Raw genomic sequence first — 27,141 nt, forward strand, 5'->3', positions numbered from 1 at the left:
CTAGCGAGGGATCTCTGAGGGACACCAAATATTTTGTGCGTTTTAAGAGGCTCATGGCTCTGCAAGGAACCAAATAATATGAGATATGGTAAGAACTTACCCTTGTTATCTCTATTTCTACGAAGTCCATAGGGTTCCACAGGATACCTTGGGGTATAGGTGTGACGTCAGTCATCGGGCACCATAGAGTTAAGCTTTCAGCCTCCCAGGATGCACTAGGTCACCCTCCTATACCCCGCCCCCGAGCCAAGGCACCTCAGTTAGTTACCAAGCCATAGGCCGGAGGAGGAGAAGGAAGAGAGAGAAAAAAAAGATCTGGACACACACACACACAAGAATCACATTCTCACCAGAGGGAGATGGAAAAACCGGTGACCAGAGCAAAGCCCATCTGCAGCACAGGTGCGACAGGGCGGGAGTCCTGTGGAACCCTATGGACTTCGTAGAAATAGAGATAACAAGGGTAAGTTCTTACCATATCTCATATTTTCTACTTCAGGGTCCATAGGGTATCCACAGGATACCTTGGGGATGTCCCAAAGCAGTATCCTTTAAGGGTGGGGACGCTCCTGTGCAGAAAGGAGAATCCGCCGCCCGAAGGAAGCATCCTGAGAGGCGAAGGTGTCAAACCTGTAATACCTCACGAAGGTATAGACAGAGGACCCCGTAGCAGCCTTGCAGATCTGGACTGCAGAGGCACCACGTCGAGCTGCCCACGAAGGACCCACAGACCTAGTGGAATGAGCCTTCAGAGTAGGAGGAACCGGTAGGTCTTCATGAAGAGAAGCTTCAGAAATAGCCATACGGATCCAGGCTGCCAAAGTTTGCTTTGAGGCAGGCCAACCCTTTTTACGGAAGCCATAGAGGACAAACAAAGCGTCCGACTTCCTAAACGAAGAAGTGCGGTCAACATAAGTCCTTAAGGCCCGCACAACATCCAAAGAGGCCTCACCCACGGAAAGACCCGGTGAGTTGAAGGCCGGAACAACGATTTCCTCGTTAACACGAAACTGGGAAACAACTTTGGGAAGAACTCGGGCCGAGTGCGAAGCACTGCCCTGTTACCATGAAAAACCAAAAAGGGGGTCTACAAGAAAGAGCCCCTAAATCAGAAACACGTCTGGCCGAAGCAATAGCCAGAAGGAAAACAGTCTTAGCTGTTAGCCATTTAAGATCCACTGAGCCCAGTGGTTCAAACGGCGGTCCTTGGAGAGCCCTCAGGACCACAGCCAAATCCCAAGGCGCCACAGGTGGAACAAAGGGCGGCTGAATGCGGAGAACACCTTGCATAAAGGTGCGCACATCCGGGATTGTAGCAATCCTACGGTGAAACCAGACAGACAGGGCCAAAACCTGTACCTTCAAAGAAGTAAGGCGAAGCCCATGATCTAGTCCCGCTTGTAGGAAGGCGAGAATCCGAGACAGACGAAACTCCCGCGGTGCATAACCTCTCGGTCGACACCACTGGAAGAACGTATGCCACACGCGATGGTATATCCTCGCGGAAGACGGTTTCCGAGCTCGCAACATGGTACGCACTACAGAGCTGGAAAACCCCCGGGACCTCAGCATGGCCGTCTCAACAGCCACGCCGTCAAAGACAGCCGAGTCAGGTCCGGGTGAAGGCAAGGACCCTGAGACAGAAGGTCCGGTCGTAGCGGCAACCGCAGAGGACTGTCCACGGACAGACCCTGAAGGTCTGAGAACCAGTGCCGTCTGGGCCACGCGGGAGCTATCAACAGGAGCGTCCCTCCTTCCTGTTTGAATTTCCTGATTACCCGTGGAAGAAGGGAGACCGGAGGGAACAAGTATGCGAACCGGAACGTCCACCGGACGGACAGAGCATCCACCAGAGACGCCCCTTCGTCTCTTGTGCGAGACCCGTACACCGGCAACTTGTTTTTGTGCCGGGACGCCATGAGGTCGATCTCTGGAACACCCCATCTGTCCACCAGCAGTTGAAAAACGTCCGGGTGCAGGGACCATTCCCCCGGATGAACGTCCTGGCGACTTAGAAAGTCCGCCTCCCAATTTAGCACTCCCGGGATGAAGACCGCTGATATGGCCGGAAGATTGCGCTCCGCCCATACCAGGATCCGAGAGACCTCCACGAGAGCCGCCCGACTTAGGGTTCCTCCTTGCCTGTTTATGTAGGCCACGGTGGTAGCGTTGTCCGACTGGACCTGTACCGGACGACCCTGGAGAACCCCATGTGCCTGCTGGAGAGCATTGAAGACCGCACGGAGTTAAAAGATATTGATTGGAAGCTCCGCTTCTGTCGGCGTCCACCTGCCCTGGAACAAGTGTGGACCCGAAACTGCTCCCCAGCCCCGAAAACTGGCGTCCGTTGTCAACAGGACCCAATTTGGAACCCAGAACGGACGTCCCCCGCTGAGATGGGTCGACTGTAACCACCAGGCAAGGGACAGGCGAACCTCCGGGGTGAGCACAATTGTCTGGGACTTCAGAGACTGCGGCAGCCCGTTCCACTTGGACAGAATCAGGTGCTGCAGAGGTCTGGAGTGAAACTGGGCATATTCCACCATGTCGAACACCGACACTATGGAGCCCAGTAACCTCATCGCCGAGTGTAGAGACACCCGGCGACTGAGCAGACAACTGCGCACCCTCGACTGTAAAGCAGAGATCTTTTCCTCCGTCACGAAAATCCTCTGCTGTTCCGAGTCCAATAAGGCTCAGAGGTGCAGAATCCTCCGAGACGGGATTAGAGTGGACTTCTGCCAGTTTATTATCCAGCCGTACCGTTGCAGTAGCGCAATGGTCAGGTCCAAGTGGTGTAACAGGAGCTCTGGAGATCCTGCCACCAATAACAGGTCGTACAAGTACGGCAACATGCGGACTCCCTGCAGCCGCAGAGAAGCCGCCATGGCCGCCATCACCTTGGTGAACACACGTGGTGCTGTTGCCAGGCCAAAAGGTAACGCCCGAAACTGGAAGTGGTCGCTGCGGATTGCAAACCTGAGGAACTGTTGATGGCGCAGAAGAAGAATAGGGACATGCAGGTAAATGTCCTGTATGTCCAATGACACCATTGAGTCCCCAGGTTCCAGCGCCAGAATGATGGACCGTAGGGTCTCCATCCGAAACTTCGGTACCCGCAAAGACCTGTTGAGAGCTTTGAGGTTGAGAATCGGATGATACGACCCATTGGGTTTCTGTACCAAAAAAAGATTTGAATAGAAACCCTGGCCCCTCTGGGAGAATGGAACAGGCACTATAACTCCAGCCTGGAGCATAGTGTGCAATACCTTCCGCAGCTCCGTAGCCTTGTTCCGGTCTGATGGTAGACCCGTGGTGAAGAATCGAGCCGGGGGTCTGTGCCGGAAGGAGAGGGTGTACCCGTGGGAGACCACCTCGAGAACCCAAGTGTCTGTCGTAGTGACCGACCAACACTGGGCGAACTGCAGCAGGCGGCCTCCCACTTTGGGATCCCCCAAAGGGAGGCCCGGACCGTCAGGCCGCAGGCTTGTCATCTGGCTTGGGGGCCGGACGTCTGGTACTCCATGCCTGCTTCCGGGGCTTGGCCGATTTCTTAGGACCAGCCTGTCGAGGAAAAGACTGTGGTTTGGGCCTGCCCTGGGCCCTAGATGACCGAAAGGACGATGGTCCAGAACCAGAAGGAGCAGCGGCCGACGGGAGACAAACCGATTTGGCTGCCGCCAGCGTGGCCACAATCTTATCCAGACCCGGACCGAAGAGAACTTCTCCGGTAAATGGCAACGCCTCCAGACCCCTTTTGGAATCTGCGTCCGCCTTCCAGGATCGCAGCCACAAGGTGCAACGAGCAGCCACCGCTGCTGAAGAAATTCTAGACACCAGAGTACTAATGTCTAAGGCCGCCTCGTTGATATAAGTGGCCGAATCACGGAGATTACCAATCAACTCCGCCTGTTCGGCCGGACAGTCGGAATCAAAAGATGCCTCTAATGAATCCGCCCAGGGCTCCATCGCTCTGGCAAACCCAGCAAATGGCCATAGCCGGTCGTGCTGCCCCCCCCGCAAGGGAATAAGTGGACTTCAGGCAGATCTCCACCTTGCGGTCCATAGCATCCTTAAGGGAGGACATGGATGGCATTGGCAATGTGGCACTACGGACAAGACGGGTCACGTGAGAATCCACCTGTGGAGGGGATTCCCACTTAGCAAAATAATTATCCGCGAACGGATAAGCCACCGCCAGGCGCCTCTGCGGCTGGTATCTTTTGCCAGGCTGTTTCCACGCCTCCTCTAAATGGTCCACTAACTGACCCGAAAGAGGAAAGACTGTGGCATCGCCCTTCACATCTTTAAAAAAGGCGTACTTAGATTTAGCCGCTGGGGGAACTTCGTCCTCAATCACCAAGGCTGTGCGGACTGTCCGAATAAGTCCAGGAATATATACCTTGGACTTAGCATCAGCGTCCTTAGTATGGAGAGGTTCCTGATCGTAAGGATCCAGAATCTCCCCATCATCAGACGTCCCCTCGTCATCCTCATAAGGAGCCGACAGAGACGCCACCGGCCGTTTATGTGGCCGGATCACAGACTCCCCTTGCAACACATCCGACAAGTGCTGTACAGAACTAGTCAGGGAGTTAACCCACGCCGGCTCCTGAGAAACCGGGAGCGGGGAAATAGGGAGACTGTGGGGTACCACCAATTGTCGTGGGAAACCCTGCATGGGTGACGACACCACTGACTGCTGGGACAAACCCATCGGTGTAAACGCGGGTTGCGGAGCTAACTGGCCCACTAAGGTTGTAAGCGCCTGAGCGAAACAACCCCAGGGCGGCTCCTGTACCGGTGCTGTAACCGTAAGAGGCCATGCCATGGACAAACACTGCCGGCAGAGGCCCTCCGCGCTACCCTCCCCCTCCGCTAACTGTACTTTACACGTAGTACACTGTAGCCGGAGAGGAAAATCACTTTCAGACATGATGGCACCAAGTATGTGACCCCTCTCACCAATTATATATCAAATAGGCGAGAGACCACCCTGCAGCACCGCACCGCAAGGGCTTAGCAGAAAGAACAGGGATAGTAATAAAGCTGACAGTTTAGAAGAAAAGTTACAGGCAGCAGCGCTAGCACAGTCACATACAATGCAAAGAAATATCAATTCCTGCACTAACAGCGCTGATCAATCAACTACGCAGACACAGGGCCTGGTAGGACACAGCGCAGCATACACAGACCTGACCCAAATCGGAGGAGAGGTATGCGGGGGGACCCAGACCACGATGCTTCCATCCAGGCTTCCAGCAGCGTTCACCATGCGTTCAGAGGAAGATGGCCGCCGAGGAGCAGAGAGGAGGCTGGCCTGGGGGAGGAGCGCTGCCACAGGACCAGTCGGCAGCGTGCAGAGAGGGCTGTGTGCAGCGGGGGAGGCGCCGGCTGTGAGACAGGGAAGGCGCGCTCCCCTGGCATGCATTTAACCCCTGGGACGCCGCAGCGCTACCGCTCTGCTGCGGTCCGCTGTCCCAGGGGGTAGTGGAAGCGCAGGTTGGTCGCCTGGCTCCACGCTGCAGCCAGTCCCCAGGGAGCCCCCTGCCTGGGGACTCAGGACCATGTGATCAGCGGGGACCCACCACGGGACCCCGCTGCTTACCTTTGTCCCCCTTAAATCCGGCCATGGTCCGGAACATCTGGGGTCACCGCTAGCTGTGACCCCAGATGCTCACCAGCATCCCCGGATAGGTACCGGCGTTCTGGTACCGGCGGGGGTGTAGGGAAGACAGCATGGACGTCAGGACTGACTGTCCATGCTGTACATCCAGATGTGCAGCCACAGCTGCATAGAAGAAAGCTTCAGGGGCTCTTCTAGCCCCCACTCCGACAGGTGCACCCGACTCCGGCCGGGCACCAAACTAAACTGAGGTGCCTTGGCTCGGGGGCGGGGTACAGGAGGGGGACCTAGTGCATCCTGGGAGGCTGAAAGCTTAACTCTTTGGTGCCCGATGACTGACGTCACACCTATACCCCAAGGTATCCTGTGGATACCCTATGGACCCTGAAGTAGAAACAGAGTTATTCAAATGTTTGTCTCCACCAGACGCCATATTATGATTATACTCTCTGTCCTGGATGTATATTTCAATTTCCAAAATATTTTGCACAAGGCATGTTGCTGGGATCTCCCCCTCCCCACTTCTTCCAATCTCCCACCCTTTGTTTTCCTCTATTGTACCTACCAGAACACAGCTGATCCCCGGTGATTCACACGTGTTTGCACGTGGCAGAGAAAAGTGTAAGATGAGCTCAGCGTCCCACTGCCCCACTATATAGTAGTCTTGCCCTTTGTTACACTACTATTTTGGAACACATGGAATTGCGTGTTTACACTGCATGACAGGAATGCATGAAGCAATCAGCCCGTGCGGTGGCGATTGATAGGATCACGTACAGGTGTGAGTACCTCTGTATATTGTATTATTTATGGTTCTTTAGATCCTATGAGAAAGTGGGGATGCATCTGGTTCAAAATCTCCCTTGGCGTTTCCACTACCAGTACAAGGGACCTGTCAGCAGGCAGCATCCGTGTGTATGGTATCCACTGCGCTTGCGCTAGATGGACACAATTATATAATATATAATCAGTGGAATTGGATATCATTACTTCTGTGTTCATTAGGAAATAGTCTGGGTTCGGATTAACTCGGTTCTTATCGCCACTTTACCGCAAGTTCGGATTAGTTTGAATTTATTTTATTGGCTACCCAAATAGCCGATAAAATGCCGTTTTGAGAACAGAGTAAATCCAAACTCGCTCATCCCTTATTATAATGAATAATGCACCCCCCCCCACTTTAAAATTACAATATTATTAGTCAATTTAAATTTCTGTGTCACAAAACTCCTCTAATATTCATTAATTATTCAGTATATAATTTACTTTATACACATGCCATTTCTTCTACCCGAATTCTGATGCATTCACATATCATCATATGGCCATGTGATGTAGGTTAGTCATGTGATGAGGGATGGGGATTAGAGCCATAACAAAAATGTTTCTTTATCTTGTCATGAAGACTATTTATTTATTGGAAGCTGATGGTTTCTATGGGAACTTTTCCATTTTATCTCTTTCGAATGTCTGATAAATCTCCCCTAAAGAAAATAGCTGAGGGGGAAACACTGTTGACAAAAAAAATAAAAAAAATAAGACTACCGCCCCGGTGGTCTCGATAATCCCCTATATTAGATATATAGTTCTCACTTTTTATAAGGGGTGTGCTACCTGCTGCCAATTATCAGAACTCAGGTTTATTAGTGAATAACATTTCAGCAAATTTCTTTATATAATCGCTTTGTATTATGTACAATAAAATGCATTATCAACACTATATCAGATTGATTGATTTAAATTTCAGTTTTGTTTCTCACTTCCTTAGTTGTTTTGCAACACATTAAAAATATTTATATTTTGTTTCCTTAACAATTCAAGTTTAAAACTCAGTCAAAAATATAACAGTTCAAATCTTTATTCAAGACTATACAAGTTCCTTGTCTTGCTGACATGCTTTACAGTGCAAGCAAATAATGTTTCTCTTCCATTTAAGGTTGAGCTAATTAATAAATATATTGCTTGGTAACCAATAATATGAGCATCTATACATATGTATGTAATCCACCTTTTTGTATTTATGCTAAAAAATAATGACAAATGTATCCTCACCTTTTCCTGTAGCTTCATTGCCACAACTTCAGATTATCCACCTGTGGCTTAGTACCACTCTTTAACTGCCTATTGGGCATGTCAAAGCTACACACACGGAACTGCCAATTAAAATGCTGTTATCCAGATTATGAATGGGAGACCCTGTAGACTGCTGCACTACTATACCCAAAATGTACCCTTTATACGCTAACCAGGATGTACATTAACTCAGCTGGTAGCATGTACAATAGGATAATACCGAGCGTGGTCATATTTCTTTTTGGTTTTGTTTCAAGACATACATAGGTTCACTTCTGTAGTGCTGTATCCAATATACTATAGTGCTTTAATATATTTTTAAATAACATATGCCCACCTACACATGACTAGCAGAAAATGTTGGTCCCTATTTAAAAAAGTAAGGACACTAAAAGCAATAGCACGCTACTTCGTGTTTGGTAGTGCCATCTTTTTTAAAAGGTAAATATCTCTTTTAGGAACATAATTATGAACAATTCTGCCCTTAAAATATGACAAAACTGCTGTTTCCACCTGTTGAAAGGGCAGAATTAAGAATCCCTTCAATGTACCAAACTGGTAAGCAGGAGATATCGAAGAAATCTCCTACCACCATCCCACCCAAAGGAGCTGTCCCATAGTTCATCTTCAGATGGCGATAGCCCATTGACTGCCACCGTGCAATCCCTGTCAGATGGGCTGCAGAAAAGTCCCGCTGTATATCGCGGTCGTCACCACACTGCACATACACAGCTTGAAAGCCGCGTATGCGCAATAGCTACAAAGAGGCCCATAGATAGAAGTAAAGCGATTGCAAATGCGATAACTTTACTTCTTCCGGAACAGGCTCTTATCGGAGTCCATGTCATGGGGATTTAAATTAATACGTTCAAGCGAGTAAGGAATCCTTATAGCCATGATATTCATGAGCACAACACTTTTTATAAGGATGCCCCTTAATTAGCACTTTGCATAGAAGCCACATGGAAATAGTTTTCATGGAACATGTACTAATGACCCTTCAGTAAATGAGATGGTTTATCCAAGGTATAGGTAAAAAATCCTTTAGAATAAGTGTGCTTATTACATTTAAGACAAATACACCCCCCTCCAAAAAATGAAGTAAGTGAGATAGGCAGGAAACAGACAAATAGGCTTACCATCTGGCATGGCCAGTAAGAATGGGTCAAGATCAAGAGCAACATTATTTTGGGAAGATGCCGGAATGAACTAGGAAAATTTTTTTTTTTAATTATTTTACTTTTTTTTTTTTTTTCCAGGAAACATAGCAATGCATTAAGAACTTTCTCAGCATGCCCACCAACAATTATATTGGCCTAAACGGCACACACCATGTGTGGTTAAATACGTCTTATGGGGGGTATCCACTTAGCGATTTAGCCAAGCAATTGCACGATAACTACATCATTATCGTGCAAATCGCGTATGCATCTGGCATGTTTTGGTCAGAATTGACCAGCGATGCGCGTACCCGCTGGTCGCTTCTGACATCAGACACCGCCAGTTCATGCAGGTCAACCTGACGATCTCGTCAGGTTCAGCATGTGCGGGGATGAGGGATGTGACGGGACTGAACGAGTGAACGTTCAGTCTAGGCACATCACTAGCTATACAAACAACAGCATGATTGCAATGTCGTAATCGTGCTCTCGTTTGTATATCTACAAGTGGATACCCCCCAATATACCCACTAATTCGGCGATTAGGCCAAACGACTAGATATGCAGTAGCAGCCTATTATTCTTCCACAAACAGAGGCGTTGGCACACACTTGTTTGGTTTCCTTTTCTGAGCAAATACTCACATTTCATTGGCAATAAATCCAGTCAGCTCTGACAAGAACAGAAAGGTGATGAAGAGACAGCAGCAGATGGAAACTGTAAGAAAGAAACAGCAAAAGAGAGTGTTACTGGAAGAAAAGAAAGTAACGGATTGCACAGTTACAATTACGTGAACAGCACTCTACCCTCACGAGGGACCGGCACAACATGTATTGCACATACAAACCAAATATTGCTCACATAGCAGCTGTGACTGACTCACACACCAGGAACTATCCCTCCATCTGTAAAAGAAAACAATATTTGCTCTATGCAAACATATCACCTACCTATAAGGTATACCAGGGAACAGAAGTGTGTTTATATGTAGGATATTTACTGCCTGATGGGAATGTTTATCTCAACATACATGTTCCTGTAAGATCTGGTTAACACATCAGGTTTTAAACTGAAGAAAAGATGCTACAAACATAGGTAGAATGAATCCCTTTGCTAACACGTGTCTCCCAGAGATCCTTTACATGTAATGTAGAGTTCACTGCCAGTCTATGTTGTTGTGGCATGGAGAGAGGGGGTTTAAAGGAGTAAGTTCATTAATATGGTGACGTAGTAAGACTTCCGCCCAGCACAAAATCCCAGTAAAGCGGATTAGACATTTCCACAGCTCACAGCTGACAAAGCCCTTGGTCCCCGTGAATGACAATAGGATTCACCTAGACCAGAAGGTCAATGTGTTAGCTTCTAAACAGGAGACCATTAAAAAGCGGCAATATTCTTCAATCATTAGAATATTTATATGTGACAGAACATACTTTGGGCTTAACATACAAAATGTACAGAGCCCAGTGCACTTTGATGGGAAGGACAATTGGGACATCTTGGCCAGCATAATTTGAATCATCACGGCTCCGCCTTGGCTACGCTGGTGTGCAGAGCACCTGCAACGTGAACAAGTTTCGCAGAGCAACCACTTTCACAGAAGGAGAAAGTGAAGTACTTAGCACAATCCATGCCAAGCATGCAATGGGCACTAGTCTCCGGCATACCTAAATTTGCATCATATATAATAACGCTATTTAGCTTAGTGGAGAACATTATTAATAAGATAATGAGGTAGAAAAGACAAATTCTTAAGAACATTCCTTATTGTGTGGAACAAGACACAACCATTTCTACTCTGCAAAAGGGCTTGAATTTTATTAACTGTAAACGATATTGTGTCACCACCATACAAATGTTTAAAGAGAAAATTCCTCTACATCAGCCCCTGCACCAGTAGAGCTTACAACCTATACAACTTACCAAACAGATTCACACACTAGGATTCTTGTTGACAGGAGCCAATTAACTTAGCAGAAAATCTTTGTGTGGTTTATCCCTAAGTACTCAGGTTGCCTCTCACAATTCAAACATGGGAGAATATTCAAACTCCACACAGATAGGGCCCTGGTTGAAATGGACCCCAATAACCTCAGTGGTGTGAGGCAGCCACTGAGAATTTAGCATCAGGTAGCACAGATTACGTACATTTTACATATTATAGTTACATAGATGGTCACATTTCTAGGCACAACAACGTAAAACGGCTACAAAAAAAAAAAAACCTTCAGAAATACAATATATATGAAAAGCAGTCCCAGTATAGCATCAATATCAAGACTGCTTAATAACATCCTCCCATGGTTCTAAGCAGTAGAACACTACTATTTGGGGCAAACATATCAAGCAGTAATCCGTATGAAGACATGAGCAAGTGGAGAAGTAGGCCTTCGCTTTGAGGTAGCATTTATCAAGTGTATTCTATAAAATGATAGGTAGAAGTTGCTTGGTTGCTATAGGCAACCTCACCACTTGCCCACTTCTCCACTCTTTTCACTGCTTGATATATCTCCCCCTTTATACATAATGCTAGCACAGTAATTTGTTTCAAATCAGCAGTATGGATGATAGTGCCAGTCCAAAGCTAGCTCCTTATGGTCATATATACGAGACCCTCACTGTCAGATGTGCCAGGTCTGTGTCATTTTTCCTGTACTCCACACTGGTCCCGGCTGTGTGTATTTGTATTTTCACATACCCCTGAGTTATGTAGCAACTCTGGGATATGGGAGATGCCTTTCCACTGCCAAACCAGTGAGAAATTCACAGAAAATAGTGGCGGTAGAGCTCAGCGACTGAGTGCTCCTGGTGGGTCACAGCACAGCTCTCCAATATATGCCGATGAAAGAACTAGTCTTCCTCAATGAACTTCAGCAAGGTGAGGAAGCAGATCTCCATGTGCCTATTTTATTATTGGCTCATAGGGATCAATTTCCTGTCTTGTATTGAATTCTGATTGGCTGCTAGAGTGAAGCCGCATTGGAGTCTACAGTATCTGGCCCTTTTCTATACATCTTTGGGCGGAATTCAATTGTATTTGCAGCCTGCATCTCCCGTCTAAAGTGACAGGAGATCGCGGGCCGCTATACCATTGTCCAAGATGTTCGTGCTGATCGCGCCCATAGAGGTCAGGTTTAGCTGCGTAAAGCAGCTAAACCAGACCAAAGTGCTGGGCGCGATCGCGAAAAGTGATGTTTGGTCGCCCAAACATGTCACTTTTCGCACATTTCAGCTCTCATCCCCCAGGGGCAACGAGCTTAAATATAGCGCTGGCAGCTCATTGTGCCCGACAGGAGCAAGAATTGAATAGCTCCGTCGGGCTCTATAGGGGCTAGAAAGAATTGAATTCCGCCCTTTGAATCAGTGTGGTCATTATAATAGAAATTCACCTCTGACATCCTCATATATTACAGTAGGGTGTAGATACTCACTACTATATACAAAATGATTTTTTGGCATATTCATTGTTGGGCTTTATAAATAGGCAACAATATTACATCATCTAATTATTCAAAACATTAAAAAGTAGGTTTATGTTAATTTGTGGCACATTCAACTTAACATCATTAGATAAGGGAGCAATAAAGTAAATTGTGTGCGTCAACTGTTCAACAGGAACTAGTCATGTGGTGCTTGTTTGCATTAAATCTGTCCCATGGATCAGTGCTCTGTAACAGTCTTAAGCAGAGGATTCAGCAGACTCTCAGAGCAGCTGGTCAGCAGACTGACAGGCACAACAACAGGAGGGACAAGTACTAACTGGTCACAACAGCTTTAAGATCATTGTGTTTCTTCCGCCTACCGATTAAACCCTTTCTTAAAAGGATCAGTCTAGTCTGTCACAGTGATAACAATCTGCTTTGGTAGCCACTACATGTGGCCATTCTAAAAGCAGTCGACATGTCACATGCGGCTGTTGTCAGAGGAACTCTTAATAATTTTACATCATCCATGATTATAACAGGTCATAAACTATCCAGTTTTGTCATTAAGGGGGAGATTTAACAAAGCTTGGAGAGATATAAAATTGGAGATAAATAGCACCAACCAACTAGCTCCTGGGCAGGATGTATCAAAGCTTACCGACGCAGTCTAAGCTCTCGAATGGCGGTGCTGACTTAATCGGGTTTCTTTACATAAAGTGAACGTGAAAAAAAAAAAAATGGGAAAGAGCGTCATTGAACTCCGCGATGCTGCATACACAGCTGATGGGACAAGCGGCTGCGCGTACGTAACAAGGAAGTCGGAACTATTTTTCCACGATAACTTTATGTAAAGAAACCTGATGAAGTCAGCACCACCATTCGAGAGCTTAGACTGCGTCGGTAAGCTTTGATACATCCCGTCCCTGTCATTTTTCAAACACCTGTAAAGTGACAGGAGCTGATTGGTTGGTGCTATTTATCTCCAATTTTATCTCTTTCCAAGTTTTATTAAATCACCAAAAGAGCACAAGACAATGTTCTCTGTAAAGTGCTGCGGAATATGTGTGCACTACATAAAATAACTGGTAATAAATAAATAAGACAACTAATTCTGGTCTCATGCAGAGTTATACACACGGGAACATTGTGGGTTTTCCGCTACAACCTGCACTCTTTTCGACCTTTCAAGCGCACCAAATATTCTTACGCATGCTGGCTGAGGTGTAGTTTACACTGGTGACCCCTAGCGCTAAGAAGGCCAAGATGGGGATTTGAGGAGGCAACCAAATTACTTTAAGGGCGTCTTTACGCAAAATGCATCCTAAGCAAACTACAAGAAAGATGCATGTGAGCCTGTTTGGAAGCGTATCGCTTGCGAATACAAAATGGAAACATTACCTAAATCCATCTGAATCCCTCTATTTATACTAATATAGCAATGTTGCTGCTGCGATCTATTTACACTATTGTGGAGATATTAGCAGTCAGTCTGCAATAATGCCATTTTCATTTGAGGTTTTAAAAGGGGAAGGTGACCGATGTGTGTATAGAATAAAGTCACACAATTGTAGTGTTGTGCATTTATTTACTTTTATAGTTAGAAATAACACTATGTAGCCATGTACTGTATTGTGTATGAAGTGGGTACTGTATTTTTAGCACTTACTACCACCCCTGTGAAGCCACACCTCCTGATGTAAACCAGACGCATGCAGATGTTTCCTCATACATCTAGCCTCAATATGCCACGCAGTGCGACTTGCCTGGCGTGATTGAGCCGCTAGCTCCTGTGCTACTCTGCCATTGTATTTTTATTTTTCTCCGAAAATGCGTCTACGTCGCAATGTGATGTGACTAGGATGTGCTGATTAATCTGATATGTGACACTTGTATATCTGTGTGACTGAGTTTGTATGAGAGTTTGGAATGAAAAAAGCTGCGGCCGCTACAGTCTAGCACTTCGTACAGATTCAGAGACTCAGGTGCACACAGATATAGAAGTGTAGCATATCAAATTAGCACGCACAATCTGCTGGTGCGTCCTAGTTGATCTCACTGAGACTTACGAAGCAATATTGACAAAAAAAAAAAAAAAGAAGGACGCCTGGCGCTAGCAGAGTCTCACTGGACCTGGCATGCTGAGAGGGGCTTTTTAGCGCGACTGCAGCAAAGACATAAGGACACAATTGTAGGCTTCTCTTCACTTCAGGGGTAGATTTACTAAAGTGACAGTTTTTAGAAGTGGAGATGTTCCCCATGGCAACCAATCAGATTCTAGCTATTATCTTCTAGAAGGTGCTAGTTAAATGTTAAGTAGAATCTGACTGGCTGCTATGGGCAACATCTCCATTTTGAAAGACTTTCACTTTAGTAAATATACCCCCAGGTGTAAGGCAGGCACATAGGCCATGCTTGCCAAATTAGCCACATCTTGCATATACCTTCAGCTCAGCAAGCTAACAATGCACTTTTATTTTTAGAACCAATTTTTGGTCAAACTCTACTTGAGCCCGGTGAGTCTGTGTGCATGGGTGACTTCCAAAAACTGGGGAAAAAATGGTGCAACTCACACAAACACCAGATGTTTGCTTGTATTTTCTAAAGTATGATCACATTTATAATATCAACTAAACACAGATGAACACCTTCAATTATATTACATATATTACAATTTATTCTACAGTTCCTTTCACTTATATTTTTAAACCATTAGTGCTGCGATCACATAATCCGTGCGCCTGATGGCCGGGGATAAGCAGATCTTGAAAGATTACTTTGTGCGGCACAAAAGAGCACTGTTACATTACCAATCTTGTGCAAATCACTACTGATGTCAGAGGAAATAAATACCAGGAAGAAATGTCTTAGCCGCCATGTGACTTGAATATTAACATTGTAATTTCAGCTTAAAACGGAGCTCACATTCCAAACTCCTTATTACATTTTTCAGCAAGAGCACAAGGTAAAAGAATAAGGGAGAACAAATGTATAGGTGTCCTTGTTTGAAAAGAAAAAAAAAAAAAAAATACAATTGTTCACTGTACACATGGGTGCCCATGAGAACCAACCAACTAGGTCACAACCAGCAGTGTGCTTAGGCCTGATGCCTTTTTGGTTGGCAGGATGAATCATTAAGGATGAAGCTCAGATTTGGTTGAGTAGAACAGAACAGTAAGGGTATTGCGTAAATCAGCTTTGGTTTCACCACTCAATATGCGAATGGACGCCTGGGGGGGGGGGGGGGGGGGGGGCAGAAGTCAAGAGAATGAGTGATCATGTTCCTTGCAAAGAGAGTGGGTATTACAACAAGACAAAGGGGTAGATAGGACACATTTAAGGGGCAATTCCATGCTATGCAGGAGGACTTGAATTTTGCACCTGCATTGCCTGCAAAGTCTTTGGTGTCAATTCAAATAGAGTCAATGTGTGAGCCATTAATTGAATTACCCCCTTTGGGTTTTGTCCTATATTTTTAATAGAACTACTGTAGGCATTCATGCTACACTTGATCTTATTAGCAAATTTTACCCACAAAAATGAAAACCCAAACTGAAATGTTAAACTAAATAAAACAGGTGGGAGGTTGGACTTGTTGATGTGGCGGATAATATGCATAGTGTAATATGCAGGGTGTGCTTCTTTAGATTTTTTCAACTACATGCTTAACTTTGACGGTTCTAGCCAGTGAACAGTAATGTTATGCCCGGCTTGTTACAAAGCCAATGTTAACCTGGTGTGTTCTATGGACGTCAATAACACAATTAGCTGGAATTCACTACTGAAAGTTCCAACATACTGAATGACAGCTCTGTGATTGACAGGTAGAGATTTAATAAGGAAGAGATACTATGTATTTTTCTGTAGCACAGGTGCTAGTCACTTACTGAGCTGGTTGAGCAGGGTGGTTTAACAGCCAGGAGAGATATGGGACAAACCCCCAAAACAAGTTTATCTGGTACCCTTAGTATCATGGCATTCCAAATATTCTATAGCTGATATTCTAGTCTAAAGAACAATATTATAAGTGACCATGTAAAAATAATGGCGTGAGATTACATACATACAGATCAGAGAGCCTGGAATAAGAATCCAGTATACTGTACTTTACTTACTGATTGCTCCAGTGTAGGTTGGTTGTGTTAAGTCTTTAGGCACCTTCCGGTAGATGTCAAACCTTGTAGGAGATAAAACAAAAATATGATGCGATGTATGTAAAACAATGCAACAAATCTTTAAATTAATACAACATAAAATAACAAAAAGGTAAGAGACAACTTATTCTAAACTTAGTAGCAATTGTGTATTCCTGAAAGGTCTACTTTAAACAAACACCAATGGTATAAAGTAGCCTATTGGCTTTAGCGCAGTTATATAAAAAAGCTAAATCAGCCATACTAATTCAGTAGAGTAATTAATAAATGAAGTACCAGTTTACACAATGCCAGATTAAAGACCACATGGGCCTGGGGATGAAATTGATCAAGGGCCTATTGTGAGAATAGGAGGGGCTGTGGCCAGTGCCATGTTGGGCGTGTACACTATGCTATCAGCCCAAAAATTGTAAAAGTAGAAAAATTGCATTCGGTGAGTAAAATAGAAATACAGTTATACTACTTATGATTCATAACTGACCATACAGCCAGTCTTGCAGCTGGTTATCATGCTGTTATGATGGGCCTATTTTATGTGGAGGCCTGGGTTTGTAGTTCCATCTACCCTATTGTTAATCTTGCTTTGTATTTACACACCGGATTGAAATCAATCAATAGTGTCTAATGGCCCTTTAGTCCATTTAAATTAAACTGCCCCATTTAGCTTAAATATTGGTCTCTATTAATATTACTAACAGTATTGAAGGAATATAAAAAAGGGAATAGTTGGAAAATAATAATAATTATTTCACATCAGTTCTCAAACCAGCGGCCAAGTCCTAAACTTTAACATAGAACTGTGCATGAACAGGACACACTCATCCATAGTCCCGACGTCTAACAATTGCTCATCTCATGGGATGCACTAAACGGAAAATGCCTTAAAAAACACCTGTTTACCACATTTTCCATATGCATCGATCTCCTGTCTGGCGGGCTGCGATGCGTGGGGTAACGCCAGCTTTTGCTGGTGTTACTCTATAGAAGCTTATAGGGTTCTACCGCATCGCGCTGCTCTGAGGGATCGGATCCCTCCCAGCATGCCCAGCGGGCGTCGTGTCACACTGCGCATACGCAGATGGACTCCCGAGTCATAAACCCGGAAGTCCACGGCGCAGGGCAGATCGCAAAGGACAGCTCTTATCGGAAGAGCTGTCCTTTGTGTTACTGATCACATGTTAGTGCAAATGCGATCAGCAGGGAGGCAGTGTCCAGCGGTAAGTATGCCGAGATGTTAGTGCATGTGCAATACAAAAAAATCAAAACAGTCTGACCAATTTAAAACCTTCATACAAGCCCACCGCAGTTGTCTTCTACTTCATTTAAAATTTTAGTTATCATAACACCAATACTGCCATATTTTTAAACACATGTTTATTTGCAATAATACCAATGGCTGAAGTGTAATAGCTATACATTACTGATGTATTGCATGCAAGAATCATCATAGATTAGATGTACTATCCATTAGTTTATCTTATTCGCTGTGATCTAGAACTGAGTGGGAAAGACTAGCTCATTCAAAGGCAATTTTTATTCTAGTTCGGACGGTGTAAAAATGATAGGGCTTTTCATGCTAGTACCCCAGAATACAAAAAATAGACATTGCAGCATTCTTTTTCCACTTCCCTTTCCAAAACCAACACAACATCTAACTTCGTCCACGTCAACTATATTAAATGGCCCAGAGTATTGACTGCATAGGCTGTGAGCCAAAAGAGCTGACGGCTCACTGATTTGGCACAGGCCTGCAGGGACTTCAATAAAAGGTTTGAAATGCCAAAACCAAAGGTTTCACAAATGAACAGTGTACAAATGGAGCTTGTTAAAAGAACCTTAATCTAGGGTTTGCATTGGGTAGGGTACAAGGTTAAAACTCTTGAAATAATACATTATTGAATTAACACTAAGGTGATTGAATTTTTTTTTTATAATATATATATATATATATTTTTTTTTTTTCGACACACACACACATATATACATACACACAATATAATAAGAACATTGTGGCTGTCTGCTTGTTCCAAGTAGGCGCAGAAACGACTGAACAGATTTATCTGCATCATTATGTAGTAAAAACTAGTAGAAATAACCAGCACTTTATTGCATCTCTATCAGTCAAGTTATAGCAGTGTAATAACAAACACAAATTTTATTGTCATCATCAATGCGAGAGATAGATGTGGGCACCATGAGCGTGGCAGGTAAGGGCTGGGGGGGAGAGGTGCTTTGGGCTCAGGTTCACTTGAATAGGATAGGCTACATAGCAGTCTGTGCACAGGGCACACAGTGACATTGGTGTGAATGGTGGGTGTAAGTGCTGTTGGCACCAGTCTGTACAGTGCTGCTGGTCATGCGGGCGACTCTAGAGACAGGGCCCCCATGCAAAGCAATACAACTACACCACCTAAAAAACAAAAAAACTGATCGAACAGCCGTGGTGCCTGCTCACAGGACTTTACATTAGCATTAAAAAGTATCACTGCGGACTTCAGATAAGGAATAATCAACTAGATAATTTGTTTGTTACTATTCCTTATCTAAGAAGACCGGAGAATGCCTATGCATACATACATACATACATACATATACAGTGGTGCTTGAAAGTTTGCGAACCCTTCAGAATTTTCTATATTTCTGTTAAAGTTTGGCCTAATACTACCTCAGATTTTCACACAAGTGCTAAAAGTAGATAGAGAGACAAATCAGACAAATGACAGTGCACATTTTTATTTTATTTAGGAAAATGACCCAATATCACATATCTGTGAGTGACAAAAGTATGTGAACCTTTAGGTTAGCAGATATTTTGAAGGTGAAATTAGAGTCAATCTATGGGATGACAATCAGGTGTGAGTGGACAACCTGTCTTTTTAAAAGAACAAGGATCTATCAAAGTCTGATGTTCACCACACACATTTGTAGTGTATCATGCCACAAACAAATTAGATTTCTCAGGACACCAGAAGAAGAGTTGTTGATGCTCATCAGGCTGGAAAAGGTTACAAAATCATCTCTAAAGAGTTTGGACACCACCAGTCAACAGTCAGATTGTGTACAAGTGCAAGAAATTTCAAACCATTATTACCCTCCCCAGGAGTGGTCAACCAACAAATATCACGCCAAAAGCAAGGCGTCTAATAGTCCTCAAGGTCACAAAGGAACCTCTAAGCAACTGAAGGCCTGTCTCACATTAGTTAATGTTCATGAGTCCACCATCAGGCGGACACTAAACAACGGTGTGCATGACAGGATTGCAAGGAGAAAACCACTGCTCTCCAAAAAGAACATGTGTTTTGTGTACTGCAGACTGGTCATGTAGGTGTAATTTTTGTTTCTCTTGTCTACTCTAAGTTGTAATGTGGAATAAAAAAGTAGAAATGTAAAAAACATTTGAAAATGTAAAAAAAAAAATATTCATGTGATAGTACGAGGGCATATTACAGATAGTAATATCTGAGATTGCTTTATTACTATCTAAAACTGATCACCCGTTGCAATGTTGCAGACAATATCAGTCTTATGGCTCAATTCATTGCGGGTGTGTGGCTCCAGAAAGACTGTGATGCCTTGTATTGATCTTTTCACAATAAAAAGTGGATCTTAATTGGACTTACTGTTCTTTTCTCTATTTGGTCCTGAAGTTAGTAAAGATATTGCTTACTCAGCTCCAGTAAAGGACATCCAGTTTGTCACCCAATTTTGGAATCGACAAGAATGGATAATTTGGACAGTGATCTATTAACTCAACTCTAGACTTGATGATAGCAATGCACAGCCCATAGGCTCCCAAACGCGGTCCTCAAGGCACCCCAACAGTCCAGGTTTTAGAGTTATCCATGGTTGAGCACAGAAGACTTAATTAGTACCTCAGTCAATTTGATTTAAACGCCTGTGTTCAACAGAAGATATCTCTAAACCTGAATGGTTACCCCAACCCTTGAGGAACTAGTTTGGGAACCTCTGCCATAGCCAATATAACAGACTCTGTGGGACTGTCTTTTATATACTGACGGTAATGAAAATTCTATTATAGCAACACTATTGGCTCAATAATATCAAAGGCCCTGATACACTGTAGCTTTCTTTGCAGTGAACAGTATTGTTTATGAATTGATCAAAACTATGAATGTTGTATGTGGGATGTACTGTAACAATACTTTGGCACTGTACAATAAGCAAGTTTACTTTTAGTAAAATGAGCTGCACTAACAGAAAAAAAAAAGCAAAACCTTTAAAAAATTAAATTAAAAAACACCTTAATTCAGCATTTAAACTAGGGGTGTGCACCGGCCACTTTTCGTGTTTTGGTTTTGGATCTGGATCTTTCTTCGTGTTTTGGATCTGGATTGGTTTTGCCAAAACCACCCTTCCGTGTTTTGGGTTCTGGGTTTTGTGTTTTGGATCTGTATTTTTTTGAAAAAAAGCATAAAAACAGCTAAAATCACAGAATTTGTAGGTTTTTCTGCTCCTATGCTATTATTAACCTCAATAACCTTAATTTCCACTCATTTCCAGTCTATTCTGAACACCTCACAATAGTGTTTTTATGTCCAAAAGGTTGCACTGAGGTAGCTGGATGACTATGCTAAGCGACACGAGTGGGCGGCACAAACACGTGACCCATCTAGGCGTGAAACTGCAGTGGCAGACAGGATGGCAGTTTGAAAAACTAGGCCCCAAACTGTACATAATGCAAAGAAAAAAAAGAGGTGCAAGATGGAATTGTCCTCGGGCCCTCCCACCCTTCCTTATGTTGTATAAACAGGACATGCACACTTTAACAAACCAATCATTTCAGCGCCAGGGTCTGCCACACAACTGTGGCTGAAATGATTGGTTCGTTTGGGCCCCCACAAAACAAGCTGGCAATTAATCTGTCCCTGCACAAACTGGCTCTACGGAGGCAAGATGTCATCCTCATCCACCGATTCCTCACCCTCTTCAGTGTGTACATCCTCATCCTCACAGAGTATTAATTCGTCCCCGCTGGAACCACAGGTCCCTCTGTACGTTCTGGAGGCTGGTCTCCCTGGAAGAGTTGATAATTCATTTTATGAACATCATCTTCTCCACATTTTGTGGAAGCAACCTCCTACGCCTTTCGCTGACAAGGTTCCCGGCTGCACTAAACACTCTTTCGGAGTACACACTGGAGGGGGGGCAACTCAGGTAAAATAGAGCCAGTTTGTACAGGGACCTCCAAATTGCTTCTTTTTCCTGCCAGTACAGGTATGGACTGTCTGACATGCCTACTTGGATGCTGTCACTGATGTAATCCTTTAACAGACAGACGCACGCTTGTCGCTGCTGCTTTGAGGATGCAGGTGCGGCTACAGCCCACACATTTCACAAAGACCGAAAAAAGAAGAATATTTTTATTGTTTGTGTAGCACACTTTGAGGGTGTCACCACCCTTTAACAGACAGACGCACGCTTGTCGCTGCTGCTTTGAGGATGCAGGTGGAATCTAGACGGGATTTGGAACCGAGGACACACTACCTCCATCAATTGTCTAAATCCCACTGCACTAATGGCGGATACCGGACGCACGTCTAACACCAACATAGCAGTCAAGGCCTCAGTTATACGTTTTGCTTCAGGATGACTGCTGTCGTACTTCATCCTCATCGCTAGGGACTGTTGGAGGGTCAATTGTTTAGTAAAAGTAGTGGTGTTCCTACTTCCTCTCTGGGATGATGAACAACTCCCAGCAGCAGCAACAGCACTAGGAGGAAGTGGTTCTTGATCTTTCCCTATTTTATTTTTATCGGAGAAAGTTTGGTCCTCCATTTATGTTATATTGATATATATACGTGCGGCTAAAGCGCACACAAACACAGAAAATATTTTTTTATTTTTGCTGGAGAGTAGTGCACTTTGTGGGTTACACCACCCTTTAATAAATGAGCCAGCCGGCTCTTTACTTATGGGACACAGGCGCACGCTTGGCGCTGCTCCTTTGTTGATGCACGTGCAGCCACAGTGCACACAATTCACAAACACAGAAAATATATATTTTTTTGGTTTGGAGTGTACTTTGGGGGTTACAGCACCCTTTAACGGTCAAGCCAGCCGGCCCTTTACTTATTACACAGGCGCACTCTTGGCACTACTTGGTTGATGCACATGCGGCTACTGCGCACACAATTCACAAACACAGAAAATATATTTTTTTAGCACTTGGGGGGAGCACCCCTGATGGACAGAGCACCCCCTGGACAACACTACAGCACCCCTTTAGGACTGGGACACTGCACAGGACTTTGGAGTGGACACAGCCCCTATGGAGAACTGACTGCACAACACAGTCCAGCCAGCCCCTATGGACTTTGAAGTAGTGGACACAGCCCCTATTAACAACAGCAGCACAGCACAACACAGCCAGCCCCTATGGACTTTGAAGTAGTGGACAACAGCAGCACTACACTACACTACACAGCCCTAACTCCCACCCTCCCTCTTCACTGTCCACAGCCGAGTGAGAAAATGGCGCCGACGCGGGTACCTTATATAGGATCCAAAACCCGCGAGACTCGGAAGGCGGGATGATGACGTTTTGCCTCGATTTCAGATCTGAGTCAGGCGGGAAAAGTCGAGCCTGATTCGGATCGGACTCGGATCGGGGGGGCTCGGATTTCAGAAATCCGAACCCGCTCACCCCTAATTTAAACATATACTTAATTCAGCATTTAAACATATACTTATGTTTGTCCAACCAAAAACACTCATTTGGACAGCATTCAATAAAAATAATCTATATACAGATGTGTCCTACACCTAGCCTAAATACGTAATGTGGCACGAGATGCCTGGGGTGAGAGAGCCGCCAGCTCCCGTGCGGCTACGCTTGCGCCGAGCGTCTATTTCACCTGATCATGCGTCTTCGGCCCGTATTCAATTAGAGGCGAAAAGTCGGAAAAGTTTCGCCTGTCCTACCTTCTGCCCCCTTTTACCTGTTGCAGACGAGAAAACTTTCCGTGCATGTCCCCACTTTTCACTCTACTCAATTCCTAAACAGGCGAAAACAGAAAGCGGCGAATGCAGGTGGAAAGTACTGTCAGAATTGGGGAAATCAGTCTGTACCCCCCAAAAAAGATGCATTAACATAGGCAATCAATGTAGATGTGTACCAATAGTCCTAATAAAACTGTTTGGGGTACTTAAGTTGCTTCTTATTAGCGTCTTTGCAGAAGTGACGAAGAACGGCATAAAGCAGTATTTTTTGAGAAAATAAGGAGTCCAGTCAAATTTGGGGTACTTGAAAATGGGTGTTAGTAGTTCACTTTAAAGACATAAAAAACAGCTAAAAACGTGAAAAACCACCTTCATACATGCACCTGCAATCCCAAAGACACTTGGCCCCTCCTTACAGCACCCCAAGAAGTCTATTTCGCTAGTTTTTATAGTTGTCCCCACACTTTTTACTTTTTCACCACCCGAAATGAAAGTACTTTTTTGGGGTGTTCTGAGGTAATTTTTCATTTTTTTTTTATGAAGAAGATCTGTCCTTTGGGGGGGGCTGTCCCAAGGGCTCTGAAACTTTTCCACATGTCTGCACCCCAAAATAACGATGTTGCACTTTTTTTCTCCTGCTTTTCATAGGAGATACATTTCCGCCTATTGCATTGATTTTCCGCTAAGGCGAAATCATCCTGGAATTGAATATGGAGATGCTTTGAAAACAGGCGGAAAGCCCGAATCCGCAGAAACTTATCTCCAAACGGCACTATTTGCCTCTAATTGAATACGGCCCTTAGTCTCAATGCAATGCTACCAAGACACCAGGAGACTACACTAATTTGATATGCGACACTTGTACATCTGTGTGCGACAGTCTGTTAACCAAGCAAAACAACACTTGGCGTGGAAAAAATCTGTAACCACTGCATTGCAGCACTTTGTATACAGATTCAGATCACTTGCCCACAGATATACAAGTGTTGCATATAAAATGAAACAGTGTGGTCTCCTGGTGCATCTTAGTTGCATCGCATTTCGACTAAGATGCATTTTCAGGTGAAAGACACTCAGCCCAAGCAGAGTCAGACAAAGGACCTGGCACGTCGAGGGGGGCTGTTTGACATGACTGCAGTAATAGTGTATGAGGACACAGCTGTAAACAATGAACCAATGAGATAATGTATATGTATGTATACATATATACACACACACACCCTATATTTAACAATTTCTTGATTAACAATATAACGAACATAAAATACACACATACAGATGGCCTTACTCTTCTTTTCTGCAGAGGCACCTAACAGCCCCTCTCGGCGTGCCAGGTCCCCTGAGACACTGTTAGTGCTGGGAGTCTCCTTTGCTGAAAATGCATTTAAGCCGCAATGGGATGTGACTAGGACGCACCAGGAGACACTGCTAATTAATTTGATATGTGACATTTGTATATCTATGTACGACTGAGTCTCTCAATCAGTATGCAAAGCGATGCAAAGTTCCGTTTAAAGACTCATTTGCACACATATATACGTGTCACATATCAAATTAATCAGCAGAGGCTCCTGGTGCATTCTAGACGCATTGCGACAGACTCAGTTTTTGCAAAAAAAAAAAAATGGCAGGCGCTAGCAAAGTTACACAGAACCTGTCGGCTCACTCATGCCAGACATATCGCACTGCATGGCGTATTGAGGCTAGATGAGTAAGGACAGATCTGTAATAAAAGTCATGTACTGATCTCACAGCACTTTATATCTGGCACTCAAAACATGCACTGCATCATTAGCATATCTTATACGTGAATACAAGCACTAATCCAGCAATTATCGGGGTTTAGGTTTGTCCAGACCATTACATTTAGGGGAACTAGGGAAATGGATGAAGCGCACGTCTACTAAATGAAGCCCAAAATTTGAAGAGGACACTTTACCATTATTCTTTTTTTAATAATAGGATTCTATGATCACCTTCAACAAGATAATTAGATGGGCTTCCAGCATGTAATAGAGAGCCCTTGCTTAATCTGGGAACAGAATTTTTTTTTTTTTTTTAAATTTAGGGGCCTATTCATGATGTTCATCATTGCTCAGGCGCGGAAACAGCTGGTGTGAAATCAGCTGTTCCCACGAGCGATTATGCTACTGCGCACGCGTCGCCATCTGGTAAGCATGCAATCCCCACCCCTTTCCCCCCCTAACCCTCCGTTAGTTGTGCCTAAACCTAACCTCCTCCTGGTGGTGCCTAATCATAACCCCTCCTTCCCGCACCCTAAACCTAACCCTCTCCCCCTACGGCTAAGACCTAAGAAGTCCCGGTTACCTTAGTTCGGGATGCCGGCTGTCGGGATTTCGGCGTGGGCTAAAGATAAGAGTCGGGATTTTGACGCCTATCTTTAGTCCCGGGTCGGGATTCTGACGGCCTGTATCCCGGGCTGCTGGTAACTTAACTACATCCCCAGTCTGCATGTGGTGTGCAGTACAGAACCATAATAGTTTTGATAGCTGACAACAGCAGCTTCCCAGACCAAGAAATCAGAGAAAAACAGGGAAGGGCCAACCAAATAGCACCATCACTGTAAACACATCAGACAATTAGTCATCATGTCTGGATGGTACCTGCTTAGCTATGTGAGGAGTCATTTAGTTAGATGATTAAACTAAAGTGATATAGTTGTACGGAAAAGTCCCTAAAACATCACTGCATTAGTAGCAAGTGATTAATCTCTACTGTAGAATTAAAGTATATTCAAACACTAATTATAAACCATTTGTAGATAAGTCTGAATTGCTTTAGATGTTCATCAGAAGCAGAAAATTACATTTTGGTAATACATTAGTATAGATACCTGGCTTTCCCACAAATCTCTAACAATATTGGATCACAGGTTTATCATTAAGGTGTTTTTCCCCCAACAATTTACACTTCAGGCAGCACAGCTTCTAGTTACTTTGCATTATAAAAACATAAAACATCTGGGCACTAGAGCTCACAATCTCACATGAAGTGTCTTCCAGCTTCACATCTGCCACCAACATGGTTAGTCACTTCTCTGGGCACTGCTGCACTCCTCTCGGTCACTGGCCACACTCAGTGAACAAACAAGAGCTATCTCACTACTCATGGGGGCTGGGATGTACTAAGGTTGCGGTGACCATTCCGCCAGTCACCGCAACCTTACTAATGTCATATGTGCTTACTTATGCGATTAGTATTGCAAAGGACAGCTCTTGCGATAAGAGCTGCCCTTTGCGAAGCAGCCGACGCCGGGTAACGGGGTCTCCGTGGTACCCCGCCCCCTCCGAGCCCCGGGAGCTTCCTACTGGTCACCTGTGCAGGAAGCCCCGGGCTCCTCCTCCTCCCTGCACCCGGAAGTAGATTAGGAGGAGGCGGAGGGCCCAAGAGGAGCACGGACCGGCGACCATGGAGAGCAGTTGAGTGGGGGCCAGTCGGCGAAGCGGTGGGAGCGGGGTGCGGTAAGAAGCCCATAGGCCTCTATAGGGTAACGCCAGGTTTTTCTGTTGTTACCCTCAGCACTGATAAAAGTGCGTCCGGGGCTTAGAACATATGGAAATGCAGTAAAAACCCAGAAAACGCATTTTTTTACTGCATTTTTCCTTTAGTACATCCCGGCCGGGGTCTCTTACGGCATAATCTCCTCAAAAAAAGCCCAGAGCCACGCTTGTCTAAATATTACTATCTTTTAATTATAAGGTCCCAAAAGGGCTCAGTAGCACTCT

At 44.7% G+C, this 27,141-nt stretch overlaps 1 protein-coding gene across 1 annotated transcript in view; it reads right to left on the minus strand.

Annotated features, from left to right (window-relative positions):
• ERGIC1 (endoplasmic reticulum-golgi intermediate compartment 1) overlaps positions 1–27,141 on the minus strand; it is a 110,435-nt gene that overhangs the window by 56,533 nt on the left and 26,761 nt on the right. Inside the window, exons 2-3 of the mRNA XM_088475815.1 lie at positions 16,397–16,458; positions 9,504–9,576 (exon numbers count right to left, since the gene is read on the minus strand). Of these exons, the coding sequence (XP_088331941.1) occupies positions 9,504–9,576; positions 16,397–16,458 (135 nt within the window). The remainder of the gene's footprint in view (positions 1–9,503; positions 9,577–16,396; positions 16,459–27,141) is intronic.

The sequence above is a fragment of the Taudactylus pleione genome, unplaced genomic scaffold (genome assembly GCF_031769625.1).
Source record: "Taudactylus pleione unplaced genomic scaffold, aTauple2 ptg000178l, whole genome shotgun sequence".
NCBI classification, from domain to species: domain Eukaryota; kingdom Metazoa; phylum Chordata; class Amphibia; order Anura; family Myobatrachidae; genus Taudactylus; species Taudactylus pleione.